The sequence below is a fragment of the Phycodurus eques genome, chromosome 1, assembly GCF_024500275.1.
Source record: "Phycodurus eques isolate BA_2022a chromosome 1, UOR_Pequ_1.1, whole genome shotgun sequence".
NCBI classification, from domain to species: Eukaryota; Metazoa; Chordata; class Actinopteri; order Syngnathiformes; family Syngnathidae; genus Phycodurus; species Phycodurus eques.
Window position 1 is genome coordinate 49,437,957 of NC_084525.1, and position 24,924 is coordinate 49,462,880.

The following is a 24,924-nucleotide window of genomic DNA, read 5'->3' on the forward strand; positions in this document are numbered from 1 at the left end:
GTTCGGGTCATCAATGAAATTTTTCAAGCTCACCTTCAAGTGCTTCGTCGACGGCTTCTGATCGGTCACCTCCAGCCCTTGTGGACACGACCCACCCGGCTGCCTCCATTTGAGCGCATCTGCCGAAGCTGGTGGTGCCGCATCATCAGCTCATCACCAGAAACTGCGTGCGACATTACTGTGAGGTGTTTCACCGCCCCCACACAAAAAAAAAAAGCCACTGGCAGTGACCAGCAAAGAAGATTTGGCAAAGTATAATCAAGGTAAACGGGGAGTTTGACATAGCACAATTACAATGTTTTTTACAACCTACAATTGGACACAAAAAAAAATTGACTCGAGTAAAAATGGGGGATGACCCCCCCACCCCCTTGTTGAAAAAAATGGCTTTTTCCCATTAAAAATATTAATCATTTCACTGTACAACAATATGACTCAAGTAAAAGTAAAAAGTAGTCCTCCAAATAACTCGGTAAGGGTTCAGATTTCCATGAAAAACAAGCGCTCGAGTACTAAGTAACTAGTCAGTCACTTTTTTTTTTTTCCCCCAATATAGAGCAGGAATATTAAATGGACAAAAATATAAAATGGGAGAACGCTCGTTCAAATTGTCGAACAATATCACTTTTAAAAAAAACAAAAACATTTCGTAGTAAGGCAAATTCAGTCACAAAAAAAATTATTTTAAATTAACTTTGTTTTCACACATTTAACAGCACAATAGGCTCACAGGGCACGGATGATTAATGATATTATTATGATTATTAAACTTATTAAACCAGATGGATTCACCGTCATCTGTTTCATGACATAAAAACACACGAAGGAAGTTCTGACAGCTGCAAAAAGTGGTGGGGGGGGGGGGCATCGACCCCCCTCGAGAATGTATTTTGCTCTAAAAAAAAAAGTCACTGAAAGCTTTGCCGGGGAGACACTGCGGTCATGTGACTGCCTGGCTCCGTTTGATTGGTTTGGTTACCTTGGATTGGTGAAAGTCATGCGACACTCGCCTTTCATAAACCAAAATTGATCACGCAGGCAATAATAAATAAGTAGCCAACCAAGCTCTAGCTGCCATTTCCCAACTTCTACTTTAATCTGGATGGATATGAGCAGATAGACCAATAAAATGGAGAAAATGGGAGCTTTTTAATAACCTTTCTCGTCCAGGTGAAGGCTGCCACGTACGGATGGAAGGAGGAGACCTGTCCGAAGTAGAGTGTGGGGGGTCAGCTAACTCCCTGGTGCCTCTGTCTGAAATGAACCCAGTGTGCGGCGAGGGTGGACGAGCTGCTACGCCACTGAACCGGGACAGGCATGCGGTGCCAGTGTGCAGAGAGCGAGAAACCTGGACCAGACAGATGGACTTCATCATGTCCTGCGTGGGTTTTGCTGTGGGCTTGGGCAACGTGTGGCGCTTCCCTTACCTTTGCTACAAGAACGGAGGAGGTGAGCTTCAGGAGCCTCCGCGTACTTCACAAAATGCGTCGTGTCAAAAAAAAATAAATACAAATCTTGGTCTCGTTTATTTATATCACAAAAAAAACCATAACCCGGCATTTGGGCAGGGGTGTGTAGACTTTTATATCCACTGTACAATGTGTCAACGTGACCGTCTTGTGTTTCCTGTTGCAGGTGTGTTCCTCATCCCGTACTTGCTGATCGTGTTCATCGGGGGCATCCCCGTCTTCTTCCTGGAAATCGCTTTGGGGCAGTTCATGAAGCAGGGCGGCGTTTCCGCCTGGAACATCGCACCTCTTTTCAAAGGTGCCGCTCGGTGTCGCACAGGTCGAGTAAGATTCAGGTGGATTCGGGTCCTAATGTGCCTCTTCTCCCCGACCAGGTCTGGGCTGGGCTTCAATGGTGATTGTGTTCTTCTGCAATACCTACTACATCATGATTCTGGTGTGGGGTCTCTACTTTCTGGTCAATTCTTTCACCAACCCGCTGCCGTGGGCCACCTGCGGACACCCTTGGAACACCCCCAACTGCAGAGTAGACTTCTACCTCAACTGCCACAACAACAGCGCCGCCTCATCTGCCACTCAAAACCAACTGCCGTCCAACAGCAGCTGCGTGGAGACGGCGGGCATGCGCTCTCCAGTCATCGAGTTCTGGGAGTATGTCATCTGTTATCTTGAAATTGTTTGGATTCTTTATCTTTGTTTCCTAAAATGCTCTCGCATCATCTCAAATCACCAATGAATTGTGGGTAATGATATTTTACTAGCACTTACGATCCCTCCCGCGATAAAAGTTGCATTTTGCATATGCCCAACTTTTTATTTGATTTGAGTTCGAACACTTTTTTTCATGGACAATATCCTGTGTCCTTGCTCGCAGGCATAAAGTTCTCCATCTGTCTGGTGGGCTAGATGAGATTGGTAAAATCAACTGGGAGGTGGCGCTGTGCCTCGTCGCCACCTGGGTCATTGTTTACTTCTGCGTATGGAAAGGTGTTAAATCCACAGGAAAGGTAGGTGTTGTCAAATGCCAAGTTTTACAGCATTTGTGGAGTCCAAAGTTACCCTTATTATGCAAACACTTTGCGATAGTCATGGACAATTTCCGACGATGCATTCCTATTGGTGCTTGAAGCCTTACTGTGGCATTGTTGTAAAAGTTGTCAGTCGTTTGGAAATGCAGCCATATATCCATTGCCTTTCTGTATCATTGTGTTGTGTCAAGTGTGACAGGGTAACTATTGCAAAATGGAACTTCTAAATGTTCTACCAAAAAAAGCCAGTTTACAGTTTCCACGCTGACTTGTGATGTTATACTTAAAATGTCACCTAAAAATGCTTTCTCCCAATCCTTTCTTTAACCCACGAAGATATTTTCCTTCTTCCAAGGTTGTATATTTCACGGCCCTGTTCCCGTATGTGGTTCTGGTTATTCTTTTGGCACATGCTGTAACACTACCTGGGGCATTAGATGGGATTGTATACTACCTGAAACCAGATTGGTCCAAATTGGGAGAAGCACAGGTAGAATGAAACTTCGATTCATTTCTATTTATACTCAGCAAATTTGAGTCTAACATCCAACCCTTCAATTGAAACCATGGTTCCTCGTTTGCGGTAGGTGTGGATTGATGCCGGTACCCAGATTTTCTTCTCCTATGCCATCGGACTGGGCGCCCTGACCGCACTGGGCAGCTACAACCGCTTCCATTACAACTGTTACCAGTGAGTTTAAACACTGAAAGCGGACCCCACTGCCACAGTGAAAGATGACGTTTTGCATAGGGGATCTTGTCAGCAACAATATTCACACAATTCCGATTTGAACACATTATTAACATACTGTGTATATACTCAGGCGTGAAAAAATGTAGCATACTATGTCGCAAATTGTCACTGTTGAGTGGAAACCCATGACCAGATTATGTCAATTTCATTTTTTTTCACAAATCTCTTGGTCCGTCCCCATGTGGACGGTCTGTTTTTCAACCTTACTGACGAATCCAAAGCGTTGAAAATGCCTTGCACTCTTTGAAGATGCAACGTCAATGGCACAACAAAATGCTTTTATGGTTTTCTGAAAATTGGTGGCTTTGAAGATGCGAGACTTCTGCCCGATGCCGCCGATGTTTCTCATTGGGAATCCTTCCTTTGTCTGTTTCTAGGGATGCGTTTGTTCTGGCGGTCATCAACAGCGGAACCAGTTTCTTTGCGGGCTTTGTTGTATTCTCTGTGTTGGGCTTCATGGCTGCAGAGCAAGGCGTGGACATCAGTAAGGTAGCCGAAAGCGGTAAGTTATAGCGAGTATGCTGAAAAACACGATATTAACTCGAATATCCAGGACATTCCCTAAATGCTGTTCACATTGAACTGTTAATGTGTAGGACCAGGCTTGGCCTTTATAGCCTACCCCAAGGCTGTGACTTTGATGCCCCTAGCACCATTCTGGGCAGCGCTCTTCTTCTTTATGTTACTTGTACTTGGCCTGGACAGTCAGGTAAGACTGAAATTTATTTTGGGACTACTCAGTCAATCAGGGACATTGTGACGGCAACAAAAGTAGCACAACGACACAATACCTCACATGAGCACCACAAATCTCAACACATAGTTCCCAAGGAACTATGTTTATCCCAGACAATTCAGTTTAAATTCAAAACATTTGAGGTTCAAAAGGGAGGCTTTATGGAACGTTCTGGTGATTTGCTTAATCATTTTCATGTAGGCCTGTACACACTGATGTCTTGATCATCTCATCAACATCTCACAACGCCACGTCTATTCAAGCGTATTTTGTTTCACCCCATCTTTAAGAAAGGCGTTCAGGTGTTGCCCCTAAAGTTTTGCCACACTTAATTGAATTTAAATAGGGTCCTCTCACTGAGTTTTGATGTCAACAAAGGGCAGAGTTAAGGGCTGGCAGGGACCCCAGCCAGTGCCACAAGTTGGCGTCTCATCCCGTCCTCTGTGCCCAAAACCTTAATCAAGACTCTGGAGCTTAAAGGTCAGACGACAACGATTTCAAAATGATTCTTGATAACTCTAGAACCCCTTTACAAACCGTAGCTGCCATTTCGAAGTGATTATATAGCAGATGTACAGCAGTTAAATCGATAAATAAGATGCAGAATGCGCCTTCTGCTTTTTGCATCCTTCCGGTCTTTGTCTCTTTCCGGCGCTGTGACGTCACACGAACCAAACAGCCTGTTCATTCGGCATCGTGCTATTATTCCATGCTGTTGTTCCCGCCCTTGAGCTTCGGTTATGTTCGGGGAGGACTCAATATGCGTCATAAAAACCAAATTTTTAGCTAAACTATGGTTGAAAACTTGCTGGAAGTTACGTGCGTGTAATACATAACATATAAACCATGCAAATATGAATTTTAACTGGCCCCATAACATCTTTGTCATCTGACCTTGAAGTAAAAATAGCCTTTTTGTCTTTCGATGTCCGAATAGCAAGTATTTCCCCAGTAACTTGGAGCCGAAAAAGGAGACATGGGAGTCGGAGCCGTGCCGACCACGCAGAATTTATTCTCAACCACAGCAACAAATTCCATGAGCATCTCCTGGGAGAGAACAGTTGTTGCAAACACTGGTTTAAACTCATTATTTCTACTGGACATCATCTTGGACAGTCCCCCTCGCCTTTATTGGTCTAATTGAGTCTGACGTTCCTCAGCTTTTACGCAAACCTTGACGTTTTGTAGCTTATAATGGAATCAGGAATTCTTTTCGGACATTTTTAAGCAAGTTAAGCAAAAAGAGGTTATAGTAATTTACAAATTGAAACAATTGTGTAAAAGACAAAAGATTTCTAAAGAGCCTAAAATTTGGCACCATAGTTGCTCTCCCAATAACTTGGCGTATTAACATATCTTGCTCTCAACCTTGTATGATTTTTTTTTTTTTTCATTTCAGTTTGTCGGGGTGGAGGGTTTAATAACCGGAATCCTGGACATGCTTCCCCATGAGTTAGCCCTAGAGTGGTTGCAGCGAGAGGTGGTCGCAGCCATCTGCTGTGTCGTCTGCGTCCTCATTGACATCTCAATGATCACCGAGGTACAATTTCCAATTCTTTCTACATAATTTTGCCACAGGGGGTGGGTTGGCCACAAAAAACGAATCTTTTCGCCACTTGAAAACTGATGGAGGGGAGGGGGGGTGGGGGGTTGGAGTTGACGATGGAACATTGACCAGAATATTTTAACCTGATGTATGTCGACACACGTCGGGCTGGCCAGTCGTCACTTTATGCTGGCCGCGGCCCCTCCTTGCTCTGCCCCTGTCTTGCAGCCCACAAAGAATCACCGAATAATTAAAGATATAGAGTCAGAGGAAATTCAATGCGCAATTGCCAGGTGAAAGTGCAAAGCTTGTTAAGTTACGCTCCTGCGTGGTCAGTGTTGTATTTGGTATCCACGTGCAATATTGAACCTCGTTCACATGTAAAGAAACTGCTTAAGTACAGAATTCGCCGTGAAAAACGAAGCAGGATCTAACAGAACAGGCCAATTTTCATGTCGCTAATATTTCTGCAGGTGGCAGACGAATCTTGCGTCGGCTCCTAAAGCTTGTATTCACCTCGGAATTCTCCGTGCTGACTAATGTGTTTCTGTCAGGGAGGGATGTACGTGTTCCAGTTGTTTGACTACTACTCTGCCAGTGGCATCACTCTGCTGTGGCAGGCTTTCTGGGAGTGTGTGGTGATCGCTTGGGTCTACGGTAAGAGACGAGCTCTACGATCAATCGCAGGACGGATTGTTCAAATCCAGGAGACGTTTCACAGTATATTGTAACCTCTTGTCAGGCGCAGACCGTTTCATGGAGGATGTGGCTCGTATGATTGGCTATCAGCCCCTTACCTACATGAAGTGGTGCTGGTCTTACATCACACCCCTTGTCTGTGTGGTAAGTGCTATTTAGGATCGTTGTCATACTCGGATTGCCCGATGGTCGCAAATGTCTCATATGTAAGTGTGCTTCTAGGGAGTTTTTCTGTTCCACGTGTTGAACTACAAGCCCCTAACCTACAACAATGTGTACACATACCCATTATGGGGCGAATTGTTTGGCTGGGCATTGGCCCTTTCCTCCATGCTTTGTATCCCACTCACTGTTATTTTCAAGCTGCTGTGCTCAAAAGGATCACTGCGGGAGGTGAGTTTATTCCATCAAGTTTTCTTGTCTGCTTTTCAATTCAAATAATTCAAAATGTGTAGGAATGTGTCTCCTTGGATATTTCCCACCTTTTTGAGTACTGATTAGAAAGGCGTGTAATAAAAGCATTCACTGTTGGTATGCAGCGATGGAACCGCCTCATAACCCCTCAATGGGGCAGACATCATCTGGAGTATCTCATCCCAGAGAATGAGGCCAAACTGCTGCAGGCAAGATCCCTGAATGTCATGGAAACTGCCGCCTGATACTCAAAGACCAATGATGCACAAAGCCAAGTAACCTGTGTAATTCTCCTTGCGTTGTGTTCGAGTTTTCAATAAAATATGAGTCCAATTTGGTCTCAGTGTCTTTAATCCAGCTCAGCCACATCAAAATTCTGTCATCTACGAAAATAACCAGCGAGCTAAGAACCATACCAGGATGGATGACTTCAGAATCGAATCAATACTCCTTGTGCTGTTCCGGAATAAAGACGTGTCATTGTCCAACAGATGTTAAAACAAAAAGATAAACATTGTGAAATATTTTTAAGTAAATGCAGGGTGGGCAGCATTGAGTAGTTCGTGTCGGAATAAAATGTGTTATTATTTGATTAGCTGTGATTCCATGCCCAAAGTTCTCATTCAGCGTTCATTCCCCCCCCCCCCCCCCCCCCCCCCTGTGGACTCGAGTGTTAATTCGAGTCGCCACCCATTCGATCATAGCCTAGTACAAATGAAGGAAAAAGGAGGATTCCTGCAACTGGGGATGGTAATGAAAAGTTACAAGGAGAGATGGTGGCAAAGTCATTTCTCAGAGAAAACGGCAAGAGATTTTGGCGTTTATGTCCAATGAGAACAGAACAGAGAAAATGGAGGAACAAGTTATGCGGTGTCGGGCAATGTCCCGTCTGTATCATTTAGTCTCCTCATGACAAGCAAATTCCAATTCCAGCAGGATAAAGCGCCAGGCACGTTTCTGTTCGGTAGCTTAGAAACCAGTGCAAGGTTGTGAACGCCTTTATTATATCCTGCTGGGTGGAATGAGGGTTTAACCACCATGCGGTGTATTACAAAATGAACGTGTCTTTCTTTGTGAGTAATCGTTTAATCTGGAACTGTTCTCCACGTTCTTGTGTCGAATACCACAAGACTTGCAGACCGAAAGTGAACTTGTAGTCTTTCAGGAATAAGCCACAATAGCAATGTATCATGTCTTCAGCCTTTTGATTCCAACTAAACTAGTTGCCGCGACTGCATTCAGGATGAACTTGTTAGTAAGATACACTATGTTGTTCTTCAAGTGGAGTTAAAATAGAATGTCCATAACCAGCCACTAGCCTGCATCTTTATTCTTCAGTGGGAATGAAAGCCACGATTGTAAAAGTATGTGTGCATTTGTTACGGGCTTCATAATATATAAATGAGACTACATTTAATGTTTTTTTAACATACTGTACTTTTAGCTAATTTACAGAAGACTAAATATAGGCCTAACCGGTTAATCTAATATTTGTTTTAATGATGAAGCGAAAGAAATGGAGGCCAATACTGTATACCACATTAAATTATAAAGGTATGTTTAATTCATCAGAGGTTTAATAAACAGCCATTAGAAAGAAGTCACGCACAGTATTTGGTTTGCGTTAAACCCGATATTTTCCTCAAGTGCCATATTTTATATAAACAGGGTTTGCACATACTGTTCAAACATCGTCATGTGAAGGTGCCAACATGAAGCTCGGTCGTTGAAATAGAAGCTCAAGATGTCAGCAGGATACTGACTATAAACACAAACCTGCTGAGTTCCTGACCGCTTACAGTTAAACTGTCAATGTAATTCAAGCCTGTTCAATGTTGGTGTTAGTAAAAAAAAAAAAAAAAAAAAAAATAGAACCCTGTAGATATTACAAGCAGACTGTATTCATAACAAATATTTGTGCTGTTTGATGAAGACATTTGACTCCTGTGAGAGACACAGAACTGTCAGTGCCATTTTAGCTTCGTTACCTAAGTAACCTTCAGCTCACTCTTTAGCCTCACACGGGCTATAAATACACGCCGCTATTACTCCAGTATTGAATTCTCCCACTCAACCCCCTCTTCTCACAGAGAGTGTGAGATCTACAGTGACAGAAGCTGGCTCATCTCATTAGACCATATAACAAAAAGCTTGTTGTCAGAGCAACGGCTCCATGCATTTCCATGGCAATTGTGCTGCCATGTTAAGGTGGTGGACTTTCTCCCTATATAGGGGGAGGGGACAATGTGGACCAATAGTGAGCAATGGAACGCCATCAGTAGAAGAGCAGTGGGTAGAGGAAGATGACGAGCAGGAACACGCTGTCCCCTGGTGGTCACATTTTGGTGTTGTAGGAACCATCCTGGAAACAGGAACTATACATTTGAGCTGAGATTGAAAACTTCACCTGTGAACAACGCAAATATTGCAATGAACTCACAAGGGTGACGTCTGTCTGTCCCACTTTGTTGAGGATGTGAAGCACCGCATCGTGAATAGTGACAAACAGCCTGCTCTTCGGGATGGACTCTGAGAAGAAACCTGCTCTTTCCAGCTGCTCCACCACACAGGCTGATAAAGAAGCACATCCATATATGAATGTAGTACTCTCACATTAATGCGATACTCTACTCACAAAAAGTGCGGGATATTCAGTTTTCGGGTAGAATTTCAGGAGGAACCGAAAATGCACTATAACTTCAGGTGAACTTAGTTTGACCTTTTCCAAACCTTTTTTAATGTTCCAGTACTTTTTGCACAGCTCGCTGTTCTTTAACATTTTTGCGGTTGTGGTCTTCGTTCGCATCAGTGGTTAGCTTGACTGCTATTACGAGGCCCATCTTTACCACTACAGCATGCGGTCGCAAGCTATAGCTGCACCCCAAAACTCATCTTCCCTGGATGCCACAATTTACCAGACAGCTCGGTGTCATGATTTAAATTCCCAAGTGAGGAGATGACGCCGCAGACGAGCTTGCCGGCCGAGAAAAGCCCCAGAGCATGTTAGCTCGTGAGCTAGCTGGTGGCTAGCGCCACTCGTTCTGGCATGGAAAGCTTCCCCGACGACAATGTGGGATGTACGGTAACTAGCCATGATCTAATTTCAAGTTTCCATGCCTTGTCTCTATTTTGTTTGGAGGACCACTGACCTTGGCAACCAGTGGCATAGACTCCCACACCAATTTCTCTTAAGTCCATGAATATCTGGAAGAAAAAGGCAAATATTTGTAGGAAATCCATGAAAAAATAAAAGCACACTCATTATGGCGCCTCGAGTACATTTTTCAAGGTCTTCACGGCAACAGTATCCACAAAGCTGGTTGATGAAAGGTCCAAGATGATACTGTGAGGCCCGGCTGGGTCGGCGTATCCCTTCTTGTCATCGCTGTCTTTTGAAGCCCGAGTAGCTTCGTAATGCTCGGATCCCGTGTCGGAATTCGAGTCAGACATTGTGTCGGATTGGTAAGCCCAGTTCACTTGGCCTTTCGTAAACCCATTAGCTGGAGATTCTGTCAGCTTCAAAGCTACACCATGCTTGAAATGATGTCCTTCCAGTTCTGCAGAGATTTTATTCTCTTCCAAGGAGAATATGCCATTGGGTAGATGATTGGCCCTCTGCTGGGAGGAAAATAAGAGCATGTTTAAGGCCTAATTTAACTGGAGGTAACAATTTAAATTAAAATGAAATGAAGCATACCTGTTGCTTTGGCTCATCTTTGGCTGTCTTTTGTTCTTGTTGCGTCAGTGTTGAAGCTTGTTTTTTCTTTGCGGCCAGTAACTTCCCAATTTGAATGCCACTCTGCCCAAACAGACAATAAGAGTGAGGCAATGGAAAGCTGATGGAGTGACGGAGACAGTCGAGGACGGGGACAGCAGCTAATCATCAAATGCTAGTCTACAAAAGCTCCAACTACCGGACACATATTCCTTGTGTGTTTTTGACATACTTGGCCAATAAATAGGATTCTGATTCTGATTCTGACGAAAGTGCAAGGACAAACACGCACACCTTCTCTTGTAAGGCCTCCGTGTACATCTCAGCATTGGTGTAGTAGATAGTTGCGGAAGAACGGAAGATTTTAATTCCTGGAATCTCTTTAGCCTGCAGGTACAGATCAAGAAAATACGACATTCAAATTGTTTGCTTTATTTTGATGTTTTTCTTACATCTGGCCAGTTATCTAGATGATCAGTCTCGGCGCAATGGCAGGCTGACATGAACACGGCAACCCTAACCTAAGCCAAACTCCCCTAACAATAACCCACGTACTTCTTTTTCAGCTTTCCACAGTGACAATAATTTTGAAAAAATTATTACCTTCACATTACACCTTCGTCATTAGTTTCACACATTAATATTAACAGTGCTTGGTTGATGATGTCCCCTATAGAGCAGTTTGAATGTCTCTCCAGCAGAGAGGCATTGCTGCATTGACAATCTTATTACCTCTTTGTATGTGTCTATGTCCAGATATAGGTTAGTGTCTGGCACTTGTCCCAAGATTGAATAGCGTGGCCTGAGAGAAACGACAAATATTAACATGAAACCATCTCGCATGCATATTGTGTTTCTGTGTAAGTCATGATGTGCACCTACAGCTGGGTTCTGAAGATAACAGTCAGCATTGAAAAGCCAATGGAGACAGCCAAACCCAGGTCCAAGTTAAGTAGAATAGTGCTCGTGAATGTTACCAGCCACACAAGCTAGAGGGCAGTAAAATGCAATTGGTTAAAAGCAATAAATAGCTAAAAGTACCTCAGAGGATTGAGTCATACCAAATCAACCTTGTTGGTCTTCCACAGCATCGGCACGTCCGTGAACTGCTTAAACATTCCTTTTAAGTTCACAAACACTATTGTGGATAAAACAGCCTGCAGAACCGGCACACATAGTCACAACATCATTACTTCTTGACCTTTCAAAACAGGAGGAATAAAGGTGTAGGCACAAAGATGCAACATTCCAGGTTATCTTTAAAAAAAAAAAAAAAAAAAGGCGTTTGACCTTCTTTGAAGAGTAAAAGGTTTGCGGAGAAACCAATACCTTTGGGAGAGCTTCAAAGAGAGATCCTATTTTTAAGATCGTAATCAGAACGATGATGGAAGAAATCAGTCCTGCAACCTGATAAAGCACGCACAATGCATTCTGTCAGGATCACATGAGATTAAGAAGTCATCTGAGATATTTTTCTGCTAATGACTCATTGGTTTACTTGTGTTTTTCCCCCAGTGCTCTCCTGAACAAGGCTTCGCGACATTGAACAAGTCACGGAATAACACTGAAAACAGCCGCCGACAGTGTTGCTAAGTCCGAGAGCAACCAGCTCCTGGTTGAAGAGCAAAAAAAAAAAAACAATACTTAACATCGACGTACATTTCCTGCGGTGACATTACGAGTGTGCACCCTCTGGTTCAATAACATGAGTGAACTGTTCATTAACTTTATAGCATGTCAACACATCGTTGCCGCACTAAAAGCATTAGCAAGCATATTTAAGCTGCACAAGTGTGCGTAAAGCTTGTTCAGCATTAATGATTAATCAGAGGAGCTCTTACGAGCCTGAGTGCTCCCACTTCACACATTACTGTCAAAAACAAAACAAAACAAACATCTACTTCTATCTTCAGCATTTTAGAAAATGTATGGCTTGCCCCAGGTTGACATTTTCGAGGAATGTCAATGATGTAGCAGCAGTAACTCATTTTATCCAAGCAAAGGGAACAGAGAGTAACGCAACAGTGATCTGGACACAATGATAATCAACAAGTATCTATTGTGCAACATGTAATAATTGTCTTGACTAATACCATTAACACTTAATAGATATATATTTAGTAAATCAACATTAGTTAACATCACCATAAGGTGCCTTTAAAACGTCCCCATTTTACCCCAAAAGTCGGAAATGTTCCATTGAACTTCACACTCATTGCATTATGTTGATGTTATGCTGATAGAAATGCATACTGGTCAAGCTAGCAAGCATTTTTATAAATTAACTGCCAGCAGACAATATACACGCTGACATTAAAATATGTGAGCATGCTGATGGGGTGGACATTTTTGGCTAATGTTAGCATTTTATGAGCACATGGTGGACTCTGAAACATGATTCAGTGAGCAAGTGGACTGCATACTGTTTAACGAAGACATTTTGGATTTGGGAAAAGGTTTTTCTATTCATTGAAAATTCATTATGACGGTGTGGACGTGTTAAGCTTGGTAACACCTAACGACACAGATAATATGATGAAAATTAAGCGTAACCACTTATTATACACTGTAGGTAGCAGAGCAGTGTGTGGGACATGGCAAAATCACACACTTCCGATGAAAATAAATGGCATAAAATGAAGGAAACACATTTGAAAAGACGTATTATTATACAGGTATGTGTGCAAATGTTTTGCCACTTATAGTAAGACTGCGGCGTTTCGTTATTTGCTACATTTTCATGATAACCGAGTGATTCTGATGAGTACACCAAAGGCACGTCATAGTGATACTGACCCAGCGCCACAATGTTCGTCCAAGTGTGCGCCTCACCTGGTTGCTATCCACCTTGTAGCCATGTTTGAGAGCAAATGTTTTACCAAGAGAGATAGTGATGGCGTAGCCCACGATGGCCACAGCAAAAGCGTCGCCTATCACCGCGGAGAACAGCGTCACGTCTGGAGCTCGGGGGGCCTTAAGCCTGGTAGGAAAAATCCAGAGATAAGTTATGATTACGTTTTCCAGGTATCTCAAGATTTGCGAAACTGTGGTTAAAGCCATATTTGCCCGTTTCTGTTGGATTATCTTAACTACGATAGTTTGGTCTATTGTTTCTGCTTGACCCGAGCATTAGTTCACTTTGGCTATCGTAAATATTTATCTCACACATTCTGCAGCTTCGTTAGACCTCACATATTTTAATAATCCCATCAGTATCTGTAATAGTTCTACTACTATTTTGGACTTCAAGTTTTCCTGCACTCTGCAAAGTCAAAATATTTGTTGCATAATTTTCATATAGAAACTGTTGGCTGACCACAATCTTCGTCTAGTTGTAGTTTCCCACAAATATCTTTACTGAATACGTTTATTGACATTTTTGTGTTCAACTAACCATTAACATGTACGAAACATGACTGGTGCATGATCCAATCTGTAGCATTTTAATTGTTTTCACTCAAATTAAAATGTTAGAATTGAAAAGCTTAAAGAAGTAATTATCAGGCATTTTGTGAAGCGCATTTCCACTCCGTATAGTCAATTTATTGTTACTAATACGGCTCCTTAGCCTCTTAAACGTTTGCCTTTTTAATAGTCCTAGCACCTATTTTCTTTGAAGCATTTTGAAGTCTTAAGATGCTTTACGAATAGCTTTTATCTAATGCTAGGAACAACTTGGAATTGTTAGCATGTCCCATGAAAAACTACAATTAACATTAAGATTCTTAATGGACATGGGCGTTGGTGTCTTTTTTGTCCTGTCATCCATGTACAGCGTTCTGATAACTTAAATTCCCAAAGATTTACTCACCCACTCGGGATCTCGCCAACAACATCAATTTTGTATTTTGCAGAAAGGCCACAAAAATGTGTGATGATGGTTGCTGCTATGATCTGGAAAGATAAGTAGAGCCTGGATGAGTTAAAGAGGAGCTCAAATATCCCCTAAATCTCATACACCCGATGTTCAGGGGAAATGTGTAGTCTGGCCATAGACATTGAGATTAGATTTTTTTTTATTTAATTATTATTATTTTTATTGTGAAGAAGATGACTCTCGAAAGGACTGCTATAGTGAGGACTCACCACTATGAGTTCTATGGGAATAGGCAGGGGGAGCTTCTGCTTGTAGCACTCATTAAGCTCTTTGACCACAATGAGAACGGCGAGCGCTACCAGACTCACTACCAGCTCCGGTACCACCGTCTGAGGTAGCAAGCGGCATATTGCGACCACCGTCTAATGATAAAGGAAGGCGACAGATAGAGAGGAGGTTTGCATAGGTTTAAATGCGCTCCGCCTCCTTGAGTCAAAGGGGCTGAAGTTGATGTTTGTATCAGCGTTAATGTGTCATACTCACGTAAATGAGTGAGAGAGGACCGGTGAAGCGAACTGGATTTACCCCAAACAAATATTTGAGCTGGGAGCATAACACGTGGCACGCTGATGCTGTGGTGTAGCCTCGGACCAGAGGCTCAGACAAGTAGGTGACCACGAAACCAAACCTCACCACTCCCAACAGGATCTTTGGGTAAGAGAGAGATGTGGTTGAAAACCTCAGCATGGTAGAAGGTTTGGGAAAAAGTGGAAACACACCTGAAACAACCCAGCCAGGACTGTGAGGGAAGAGGCTATCTGTACTCTGTAAGCATCCCGCTCATCAACATTTACACTTCCTGTCCCATTTGTACCGTTAACTAGAAAGTTACTGTCGGGAGCCAGCCGCTCCGTCACGCTCCCTATCATAATGCTGATCACTGCAAAAGTACCTGAAAACACAAATGCAAATGTATTAATTAGTGCTACAAACGAATGAGTGCCAATTTGGATCCTGTGACCAGTCCGCTTGGAAAAAAAAAAAAAAAAAAAAAAAAAGCTTTGGTATTCATAAAGACTCAAGCGAGGATGTCTGTGTCCTTGGTAACATCCTTTGCTTTTGACTCACCAATGGAGACGTGTCTGGAAGTCCCAAATATGAAGTAGACCAGCACCGGGTAAAGTGAGGTGTACAGGCCAAACACAGGGCGCAAAGAAGCCAGAAGAGCATATGCCATGCCTGGTATGAAAAATAAATAAATCATCATGTTTCTATTTTAACATCCTTATATGGGTTGTTATTTATTGGTCCTTGTGCAATAATCAGACTGAACCAAATGCCGACTTCCCACCACTGTGTAGAATCACATACTGTACATACCCTGTGGTAGATGCATGATGCCCACACTGCAGCCAGAGATCAGGTCCCCGACTGCATTTTCTCTGATGCGGTATTGAGGCAGCCAGCCAAGAACAGGCACCCAGCTCAACACGACTTCCTTTGCACGGGGCACTGAGCACCTGTGACAGTCAGCCCAGAAAAGAAAAACTTAACAGGGTTGGAAGAACACAATGCCATCCATCCATCCATCCATCTTCTACCGCTTATCCGAGGTCGGGTCGCGGGGGCAGTAGTTTTAGCAGGGACGCCCAGACTTCCCTTTCCCCAGCCATTTCATCCATCTCTTCCCGGGGGATCCCGAGACGTTCCCAGGTCAGCCGAAGGATGTAATCTCTCCAGCGTGTCCTGGGTCGTCCCTAGGGTCTCCTCCCGGTGGGACGTGCCCGGAACAACTCACCGGGGAGGCGTCCGGGAGGCATCCGAATCAGATGCCCCAGCCACCTCATCTGGCTCCTCTTGATGTGAAGGAGCAACGGCTCTACTCTGAGATCCTCCCGGATGATCGACCTTCTCACCCTATCTCTAAGGGAGAGCCCGGACACCCTGCGGGAGAAACTCATTTCGACCGCTTGTATCCGGGATCTCGTTCTTTCGGTCACGACCCACAGCTCGTGACCATAGGTGAGGGTAGGAACGTAGATCGACCGGTAAATCGAGAGCTTCGACTTTCGGCTTAGCTCCTTCTTCACCACAACGGATAGATACAAAGTCTGCATCACTGCAGACGCTGCACCGATCCGCCTGTCGATCTCCCGTTCCATTCTTCCCTCACTCGTGAACAAGACCCCAAGATACTTGAACTCCTCCACTTGGGGCAGGATCTCATCCCCGACCCGGAGAGGGCACGCCACCCTTTTCTGACTGAGGACCATGGTCTCAGATTTGGTGGTGCTGATTCTCATCCCAGCCGCTTCACACTCCGCTGCGAACTGCTCCAATGAGAGTTGGAGGTCACGGCTTGATGAAGCCAACAGAACCACATCATCTGCAAAAAGCACAGATGCAATACTGAGGCCACCAAAGCGGACCCCCTCTACGCCTCGGCTGCGCCTTGAAATTCTGTCCCTAAAAGTTATGAACAGAATCGGTGACAAAGGGCAGCCTTGGCGGAGTCCAACCCTCACCGGAAACGAGTCCGACTGCCGGATATGCGGACCAAACTCTGATTCCGGTCGTACAGGGACCGAACAGCCCGTATCAGGGGGTTCGGTACCCCATACTCCCGAAGCACCCCCCACAGGACCACCCGAGGGACACGGTCGAACGCCTTCTCCAAGTCCACAAAACACATGTAGGCTGGTTGGGCGAACTCCCATGCACCCTCGAGGACCCTGCCAAGGGTGTAGAGCTGGTCCACTGCTCCACGGCCAGGACGAAAACCACACTGCTCCTCCTGAATCTGGGATTCAACTTCCCGATGGACCCTCCTCTCCAGCACCCCTGAATAGACCTTACCAGGCAGGCTGAGGAGTGTGATCCCCCTGTAGTTGGAACACACCCTCCAATCCCCTTTCTTAAAAAGGGGGACCACCACCCCAGTCTGCCAATCCAGAGGCACTGTCCCCGATGTCCACGCGATGTTGCAGAGGCGTGTCAACCAGGACAGCCCTACAACATCCAGAGCCTTGAGGAACTCCGGGCGAATCTCATCCACCCCTGGGGCCTTGCCACCGAGGAGCTTTTTAACCACCTCGGTGACCTCAACCCCAGAGATAGGAGAGCCCGCCTTAGAGAACCCAGGCTCTGCTCCCTCATGGGAAGGCGTGTCGGTGGAATTGAGGAGGTCTTCGAAGTATTCTCCCTACCGGCTCACAACGTCCCGAGTCGAGGTCAGCAGCGATACACAGTGTTGATGTTGCACTGCTTTCCCCTCCTGAGACGTCGGATGGTGTACCAGAATTCCCTCGAAGCCGTCCGGAAGTCTTTCTCCATGGCCTCACCGAACTCCTCCCATGCCCGAGTTTTTGCTTCAGCGACCACCAAAGCTGCATTCCGCTTGGCCAGCCGGTACCCATCAGCTGCCTCAGGAGTCCCACAGGCCAAAAAGGCCCGATAGGACTCCTTCAGCTTGACGGCATCCCTCACCATTGGTGTCCACCAACGGGTTCGGGGATTGCCGCCACGACAGACCACCTTACGGCCACAGCTTCGGTCGGCCGCCTCAGCAATGGAGGCGCGGAACATGGTCCACTCGGACTCGATGTCCCCCGCCTCCCCCGGAACATGAGCAAAGTTCTGTCGGTGGTGGGAGTTGAAGCTCCTTCTGACAGGGGATTCCGCCAGACGTTCCCAGCAGACCCTCACAATACGTTTGGGCCTGCCACGTCGGACCGGCATCTTCCCCCATCGGAGCCAACTCACCACCAGGTGGTGATCAGTTGACAGCTCCGCCCCTCTCTTTACCCGAGTGTCCAAGACATGCGGCCGCAAGTCCGATGACACGACCACAAAGTCACTCATCGAACTGCGACCTAGGGTGTCCTGGTGCCAAGTGCACGTGTGGACACACTTATGCTTGAACATGGTGTTTGTTATGGACAATCCGTAACGAGCACAGAAGTCCAATAACAGAACACCGCTCGGGTTATGATCGGGGGGGACTGTTCCTCCCAATCACGCCCTTCCAGGTCGCACTGTCATTGCCCACGTGTGCATTGAAGTCCCTCAGCAGAACGATGGAGTCCCCAGCGGGAGCGCTCTCCAGCACCCCCTCCAAGGACTCCAAAAAGGGTGGGTACTCTGAACTGGTGTTTGGTGCATAGGCACAAACAACAGTCAGGACCCGTCCCCCCACCCGAAGGCGGAGGGAGGCTACCCTCTCGTCCACCGGGCTTAACACCAACGTACAGGCTCCAGGTCGGGGAGCAATAAGAATACCCACACCTGCCGGCGCCCCTCACCGTGGGCAACTCCAGAGTGGAAGAGAGTCCAACCCCTCTCTGGTACCAGAGCCCAAACTGTGTGTGTAGGCGAGTCCGACTATATCTAGTCGGAACTTCTCGACCTCACACACCAGCTCGGGCTCCTTCCCTGCCAGAGAGGTGACATTCCACGTCCCTAGAGCCAGCTTCTGTAGCCGGGGATCGGATCACCAAGGTCCCCGCCTTCGGCCACCGCCCAGCTCGCACTGCACCAGACCCCTATGGGCCCTCCCACAGGTGGTGAGCCCATGGGTAGGGGACCCACGTTACCCTTTCGGGCTGTGTCCGGCCGGTCCCCATGGGTACAGGCCCGGCCACCAGGCGCTGTCCTTCGAGCCCCATTTCCAGGCCTGGCTCCAGAGGGGGGCCCCGGTGACCCGCGTCCGGGCAAGGGAAACCTGAGTCCATAATTTGTCTTCTTCATCAGGGGTCTACACAATGCATCTTTTCCAAATGTTCACAAACTCACTTGAGGGCGAATGTTACCATACAGGTATGTATGTCTTGTTTTAAATACATGTTATATTCTTTTTGCTGAAATCATTCCCTAAATATCAGATTAAAGGAGTCTCGGTCCACTAAAATATAACAATAAAGTAATACAAACATTGTGAGAGTTGCAACACGTGGCCTTGAAAGGGTGGCACACTGGCTCACATGTATGCGTGCAAATACAAACAAGGTGTTTTTCAAACAAATGATAAAATGTGGGAAGCGATAAAGCCACTTGTTGGATCATCATCATCTGACACGCAAACTATGGTTTGATCTCATTGGATCTCGTTCAAAAGTTTCCTTTTGAAAATTAAACTACAACAGAAAAAGGTCTGTTTTGCTGAAGACTTTATTATCATGGATTACAGCGGTATCAAACTCACATTTTCTATAGTTACATGAGACGACGGACAAAATATTACAACCTTTCACTCGGTATGGCCCGGTGCAGGTCTACATCACGACAAAGTACAACCACAGTAATTTAATTGTTGTTCACTGAATACGTCTCTCACAGTCTCAATTCAATCTTCGCATGATCTTTATCAAGGTAATTGTCTTTGTTACGTCATGTAGATTAGGCGTATTAGTTTTATGACATCTAAACATTCGAATTACATGTATTTTATGACATGTCATAGGTTATTCTGAAATCTTAACAACAAAGCAAAACTGTAAACCTTGGACCATTATCATTTAATGCCCTTCATTAATCACCACCAATTTGTCTGGCGACATATTTATAACCATGCAAAAGAAAGCTCACATTCATATAACAACCGTCTCCACCACACTAACCTGCCAGTCCTTTTATTTATTATTATTATTATTATTTTTTTTGTTTTTTGTTTTATTCATTATTATTATTCTAATAATGATTGTTTTTGTTGTTGGTTACCTCATGGAGCCTTTCAGACGTTCAGTGAAGGTGGGCTTTGTGGACCAGTTCCCTTTTTGTGCCACCTCATCCAGACTTAACTCATCCAGAACCTGCCGCTGCACGGAGTACTCGTTGAGAGAACATCCCCTGTCCTCCATGTCGGTGTTTGTTTGTTTCTCCCCCGCCTGGATGGAAAACTGGTTCCTGCTCCTTGCCTGAGGATGGTCTTAGAAATAAAACTCACACAGCTGCTTTACTGATTAACACTGCTTCTTCCTGAAGCTGCTGTTGGGCTGTGGGAGTGACTGTTTTTTTCCTGACCTTATACAACAATTTGCTTTCAACACACACACGAACACAAACACACTTGAGGTTATAAAAGTGTGTCTTTTTTTTTTTTTTTTTTTTTTTTTTAACTGATTGTCACCATATGAAAACTTCAGCACTGAATGGTGCCACATTGGTTTAGGCCCATGAGAAAAGTTCCTGTGGTCAGTAACTTTGCTCTGTTTTCAGATTAAGATGTTTGCTTTTTTTTTTTTTTTTTTTTTTTTTTGCACAGAACACGTTATGTTCCGGTCGGTACATGAGAGGAGCAAAGTATTAGAACTGCACACATTCACACTCAGGGAAATTTAGAGTTCTCAATCAACCTACCACGCATGTTTTTGGGATGTGGGAGGAAACCGGAGTACCCGGAGAAAACCCACGCAGGCACGGGGAGAACATGCAAACGCTACACAGGCCTCCACCGTGTTGCCAACGTGAATTATTAAGATGAAATAAAGACGCCTTTACAGTCAAAGGACAAATTAGCAAGTATGTTCCTATCGTACATCCTCGGCCCATACACAATGATAACATATTTTGAAAAATAACTAATATGACCTAAAACCCCATATTAGGTTAACTGTGTAAAAGAGGGCAGCGGTTGGTAGAATTTCCTTTTCTTCCATGGCAACGCATGCCATCCTCTTTAAGGGAATGAGGCAACCTGTAAAAAACTGCTGGTGCCCATTTGCTTCGGCTCATCTGTCTGATGTTGATTTTGCGCAGGTTAATGTTTAAGGTGGGTACTTGTTAAAATGACAAATGGCGTTATTGATTAGCGTTTATCTTGCACAATGAGCGCAGAGGTTATAAATATTTAAGACGAGATACTTCATTTGTTGCGCAGTTTTGAGCCGCACTATGTGAAAGACTCTAAAAGAAGCCCATCAGTATTGATTTTAGTACTATTGTTTTTACGTCAGCAATTCAATTCCTATTTCTGTTCCACACAAATAGTCAAGTCAGACCAATATTTCTGAGTGATGGGTGAAAATGGAACCCGGTTATCTTTGAAAAAGAGTAACTCTTGCCTTTTTTTGTGCTTTCCCTGTTGAGCATTACTGTTATTACTTTGCATCCCCTCGTCATGGTCAATGCTGTGAGTAATTTCATCATTTGAAACAATTTCTTTCTCAGAGGATGAAATCACAGACAACAAAAAAAAAGCATTTTGTTTGAACCTTACTGAATCATTTAATTCCAACAATGTCTATCTTGCATGATTTTATCCCCCCCCCCGCACTATTTTCTAAGTAAAATGACTAACAATGTGAAAAGACAGAAGAAGCATTCAGGCACATATTAACCCCGGCCACTGTCGCACACATGTAAATGTCTGCAGTTAACATTTGGATGATCGCGCAAACCTGAAACGATAACTGGGGGAAACACAAACATCACACTTTGCCCAGACACCATTAAGATTAATGAATTGATGAAGATTTTACTGTAAATGTTGAAATGGTAGGAACGTTTTAAAAATGAAAACAACTTACAATAAATAACCAGTGTTAGCAAAGACATGATGTAATGATTTACTTACTTATTTATTTATTATTTACTTATTTGCAGGTCAATAGAGAGATATGAATCGGAGTTTGATAACGCGTTTGCAGGTAAGGAGCTCCTAATGGACAAAGTCAGGTAGTTTTTTTTTAGATCTAGTTTCTCAATGAGCTTGAAGTAGGGGGCCTTGAAATGGTAGCAAAGCCTGACGTTAGTAAAAAAAAAAAAATTTTTTTTTAAAGTTCTTTTTATTTGGGACAGCACATCGGCTCCACAGTCTGTGAGGTCCGTTCCTTCTATCTTCTCGCCAGTGTCAGATTACAATGAAAAGAAACATAAATAATCACAGTTGTACTTTTACTGTCATCAAGTTGTGTGATATTTTACAACAATGAAGAACTAAAGAGAAATCAATGCAACGCGATGTAAATTGAACCCTGGTAGTAAACTATTACTATCAGGCAACCGTGGCCAAATTACGCATGACTGACGGTTATGCGAGTTGATGTCAGTGCGGCGTAATTTCGGGATAACTCCTGTCCAACGTTTTCCACACACAGTTGAGCACACATTGTAACAAAACAAACTAACCGTTTGCCGCCAGGTCTGTTTAATCAGTGACACCTAATCAGGAGCTGTGCGCGTACGTGTGTGCGGTCACAATCTCTGAGCACTTTAAGATGGCCACAATTAAAGATGGAGAAATGAATTTGATGAAAGAAATAGGACGGTCATTTGAAATTAAAATGTTACATTTTGCTTGTGTGGATAATAATACAACATAACCCTAACCATAGGCATGTTTAAGTCACTTCTTAAGAATTTAGTGGGTCACGTTAATTCGTCCTAAAAGGTATCTCAACTGGCTTTCACTTAATGTCCATTACAAACTATGTGAAAACATTTAGTACAGACAGGTTCAGTGTTGCCAGATAACGAGTGTTCAAGATTGAGGTTCCCAGGACATTTTGTCCACCACTGGGAAAACAAAAGACAGCTGCGACATCCCATCATGACATCATGGCTTCCGAATGACCACATTTTGTGCACAAGTGGCTTTGATGAAAGATAACATTTGTATTGGCCATTTGTACAGTACATCAGTATCCATGCGAAGTTGACAATGTTGGCAGCCACTCGTGGAAACCTGAAGAAACGAGCCTTGCTGATCTATTTTAAACCTTTCCGCCAGTCAACATTTGCCCACCGCCCTCCCCGAAGAACACCAGCGATCACAACAACAACAAAGTGTAAAAAAAATAATAATAATAATAAATAAATAAATAAAAACAAGCTCAGAGTTACGGTTAGTTCAGAGACGCCTGAATGATCTGAGGCCACACGTTTGTGTGGTTTAGTGGGAAGGTTAAAAGGCAGACAGCTGGGGGGGGGGGGGTGTTTAGCCTCATAGTTCTGAGGTTGGTGGTTCAAATCCAGGCTGCAGCCTTCCTGTGTGGAGATTGCATGTTCTCCCTGCGGTTGAGTGGGGTTTCTCCAGGTGTTCCAGCTTCCTCCCACTTCCCCCCCCCCCCCCCCCCCCAAAAAAAATGCATTTTGGGTACATTGACTACTCATAATTGTGAATGTGAGGTTGAATGTATTTTTTATTTTATTTCTTTTGTCTATACAGTGGATGTAAAAAGTCTACACACCCCTAGTCAAATGCCAGGTTTTTGCGATATAAGAAATGAGCCCAAGATAAATTATTTCAAAACTTTTTCCACCATTAATGTAACCTACAGTACTGTATATAACACAACTGACAACACACACTTTTTTCTTTTTAATTTTCTTTTTAATTTTTTTTTCAGTAAACGTAAAATATGAATTAAAATCGTCCGCGCAGTCCTGAGTTCCAGACATTTTTCTGCCGAGACGCCTGAAGTCATGTCATGAGAATTTCTCGAGCTTATCTACGTCTTCTACACGGAGGCAACCAATCAGAGGAAAGGGGGCAGACTTAGCCAGATATGGACCAAGTGGGTACAAAACTGGGTCAAACAGAAGTAGCTGTCAGAGGGGGCTTTTCTCGACACTCGTATGACAAAACCAAAGTGGGTTTTTTTTTGTTTTTTTTTTAATGAATTTGACACTTTTATACTAAGTCCATGTTAGACAGTTAGACTAAATAGCCAAAATACTGGACCTTTGATAAGCAATAAGAACATGTAAATACATAAATTTTTTAATGTTAAATTAAAACGTTAAAGCAACAGTGGCGGTGTCACTTGTTGTGGAGAACATTTTAAAAATGAATCAATCTAAGGCTGGAGCTTGATGTTATAGAAATGACAAATGTGTCCCCATCCTGCCTCAATGTGTCCCAATCCTGCCTCAAAGTCTGCGCGGACCAGCTCGCTCCAGTCTTCACTCAGATCTTCAATAGATCTCTGGAAATGTGCAAAGTTCCATCCTGTTTCAAACGCTCCACCATCATTCCAGTCCCCAAGAAACCTGCAATCTCAGGTCTGAATGACTACAGGCCTGTCGCTTTGACATCTGTGGTCATGAAGTCCTTTGAACGTCTCGTGCTGGACCACCTCAAGAGTGTCACAGGTCCCCTGCTGGACCCCCTGCAGTTTGCCTACCAAGCGAACATGTCTGCGGATGATGCAGTCAACATGGGACTGCACTTCATCCTAGAACACCTCGACAGTGCAGGGACCTACGCGAGGATCCTGTTCGTGGACTTCTACTCAGCGTTCAACACCATCATCCCTGACCTCCTTTCATCCAAGCTTCTCCAGCTCAGCATCTCACCTGCCATCTGCCAGTGGATTTACAGTTTTCTTATGGGCAGGACACAGCAGGTCAGGCTGGGGGAGGCCACCTCAACCACACGCAGCATCAGCACTGGGGCGCCCCAAGGTTGTGTCCTCTCTCCGCTGCTCTTCTCTCTCTACACGAACGACTGCACCTCAGCAAACCCGACTGTCAAACTCCTGAAGTTTGCAGATGACACCACTGTCATCGGCCTCATCAAGGACGGTGATGAGTCTGCATATCGACAGGAAGCGGAGCGGCTGGGGCTGCGGTGCGCCCGACACAACCTGGAGCTGAACACGCTCAAGACTGTAGAGATGATCGTGGACTTCGGGAGGCATCCTTCGCCACAGCTGCCCCTCACGTTGTCCAGCTGCCTTGTGTCAACCGTCGAGACCTTCACGTTCCTGGGAATTACAGTCTCTCAGGACCTGAACTGGGCGACCGACA

The 24,924-nt window shown here is 44.5% G+C and overlaps 2 protein-coding genes across 5 annotated transcripts; one reads left to right on the forward strand and one right to left on the reverse strand.

The window, feature by feature from the left end:
• The first annotated feature begins 1,231 nt into the window (after nucleotides 1–1,231).
• On the forward strand, nucleotides 1,232–6,915 carry LOC133399062 (sodium- and chloride-dependent creatine transporter 1-like). Of its 2 annotated transcripts, none has more exons than XM_061670162.1 (13): nucleotides 1,232–1,449; nucleotides 1,636–1,767; nucleotides 1,844–2,120; nucleotides 2,344–2,476; nucleotides 2,853–2,987; nucleotides 3,085–3,188; nucleotides 3,629–3,753; nucleotides 3,848–3,960; nucleotides 5,387–5,527; nucleotides 6,088–6,190; nucleotides 6,276–6,376; nucleotides 6,455–6,625; nucleotides 6,772–6,915. In XM_061670162.1, the coding sequence occupies exons 1-13, from the start codon at nucleotides 1,260–1,262 to the stop codon at nucleotides 6,889–6,891; spliced, it is 1,845 nt and encodes a 614-aa protein (XP_061526146.1). In that variant the 5' UTR covers nucleotides 1,232–1,259; the 3' UTR covers nucleotides 6,892–6,915. The 2 variants fall into 2 exon arrangements, with proteins under 2 accessions (XP_061526146.1, XP_061526155.1); XM_061670171.1 differs by having other exon boundaries at nucleotides 6,596–6,625.
• A 1,273-nt stretch (nucleotides 6,916–8,188) lies between these two features.
• On the reverse strand, nucleotides 8,189–20,186 carry si:ch211-117c9.2 (solute carrier family 26 member 6). 3 transcript variants are annotated; one of them, XM_061697637.1, is made up of 19 exons: nucleotides 19,894–20,186; nucleotides 15,559–15,698; nucleotides 15,307–15,417; nucleotides 14,958–15,130; nucleotides 14,722–14,886; nucleotides 14,448–14,600; nucleotides 14,173–14,255; nucleotides 13,194–13,341; nucleotides 11,860–11,973; nucleotides 11,691–11,768; nucleotides 11,423–11,518; nucleotides 11,244–11,350; nucleotides 11,094–11,163; nucleotides 10,656–10,748; nucleotides 10,344–10,445; nucleotides 9,926–10,261; nucleotides 9,796–9,850; nucleotides 9,087–9,217; nucleotides 8,189–9,021 (listed from the first exon to the last, which is right to left on the reverse strand). In XM_061697637.1, exons 1-19 carry the CDS (start codon nucleotides 20,031–20,033, stop codon nucleotides 8,749–8,751), a joined length of 2,568 nt encoding a protein of 855 aa, XP_061553621.1. In that variant the 5' UTR covers nucleotides 20,034–20,186; the 3' UTR covers nucleotides 8,189–8,748. The 3 variants fall into 3 exon arrangements, with proteins under 3 accessions (XP_061553621.1, XP_061553612.1, XP_061553629.1); XM_061697628.1 differs by having other exon boundaries at nucleotides 9,926–10,264; XM_061697645.1 differs by having other exon boundaries at nucleotides 8,892–9,008; nucleotides 9,926–10,264.
• Between the last annotated feature and the right edge of the window lie 4,738 nt (nucleotides 20,187–24,924).

What these genes read in the sequence shown, in the direction of transcription:
- LOC133399062 (XM_061670162.1), top strand. Translation starts at nt 1,260, where the DNA reads ATGAACCCAGTGTGCGGCGAGGGTGGACGAGCTGCTACGCCACTGAAC. An exon ending in GTGTTAAATCCACAGGAAAG is followed by an intron (nt 2,477 to 2,852) that starts GTAGGTGTTGTC and finishes CCTTCTTCCAAG; the next exon opens with GTTGTATATTTCACGGCCCT. An exon ending in CAAAAGGATCACTGCGGGAG is followed by an intron (nt 6,626 to 6,771) that starts GTGAGTTTATTC and finishes GTTGGTATGCAG; the next exon opens with CGATGGAACCGCCTCATAAC.
- si:ch211-117c9.2 (XM_061697628.1), bottom strand. Translation starts at nt 20,033, where the DNA reads ATGGAGGACAGGGGATGTTCTCTCAACGAGTACTCCGTGCAGCGGCAG. An exon ending in TCCTGGCTGGGTTGTTTCAG is followed by an intron (nt 14,887 to 14,957) that starts GTGTGTTTCCAC and finishes TCTTACCCAAAG; the next exon opens with ATCCTGTTGGGAGTGGTGAG. An exon ending in GTTATCTTCAGAACCCAGCT is followed by an intron (nt 11,164 to 11,243) that starts GTAGGTGCACAT and finishes CGTTTCTCTCAG; the next exon opens with GCCACGCTATTCAATCTTGG.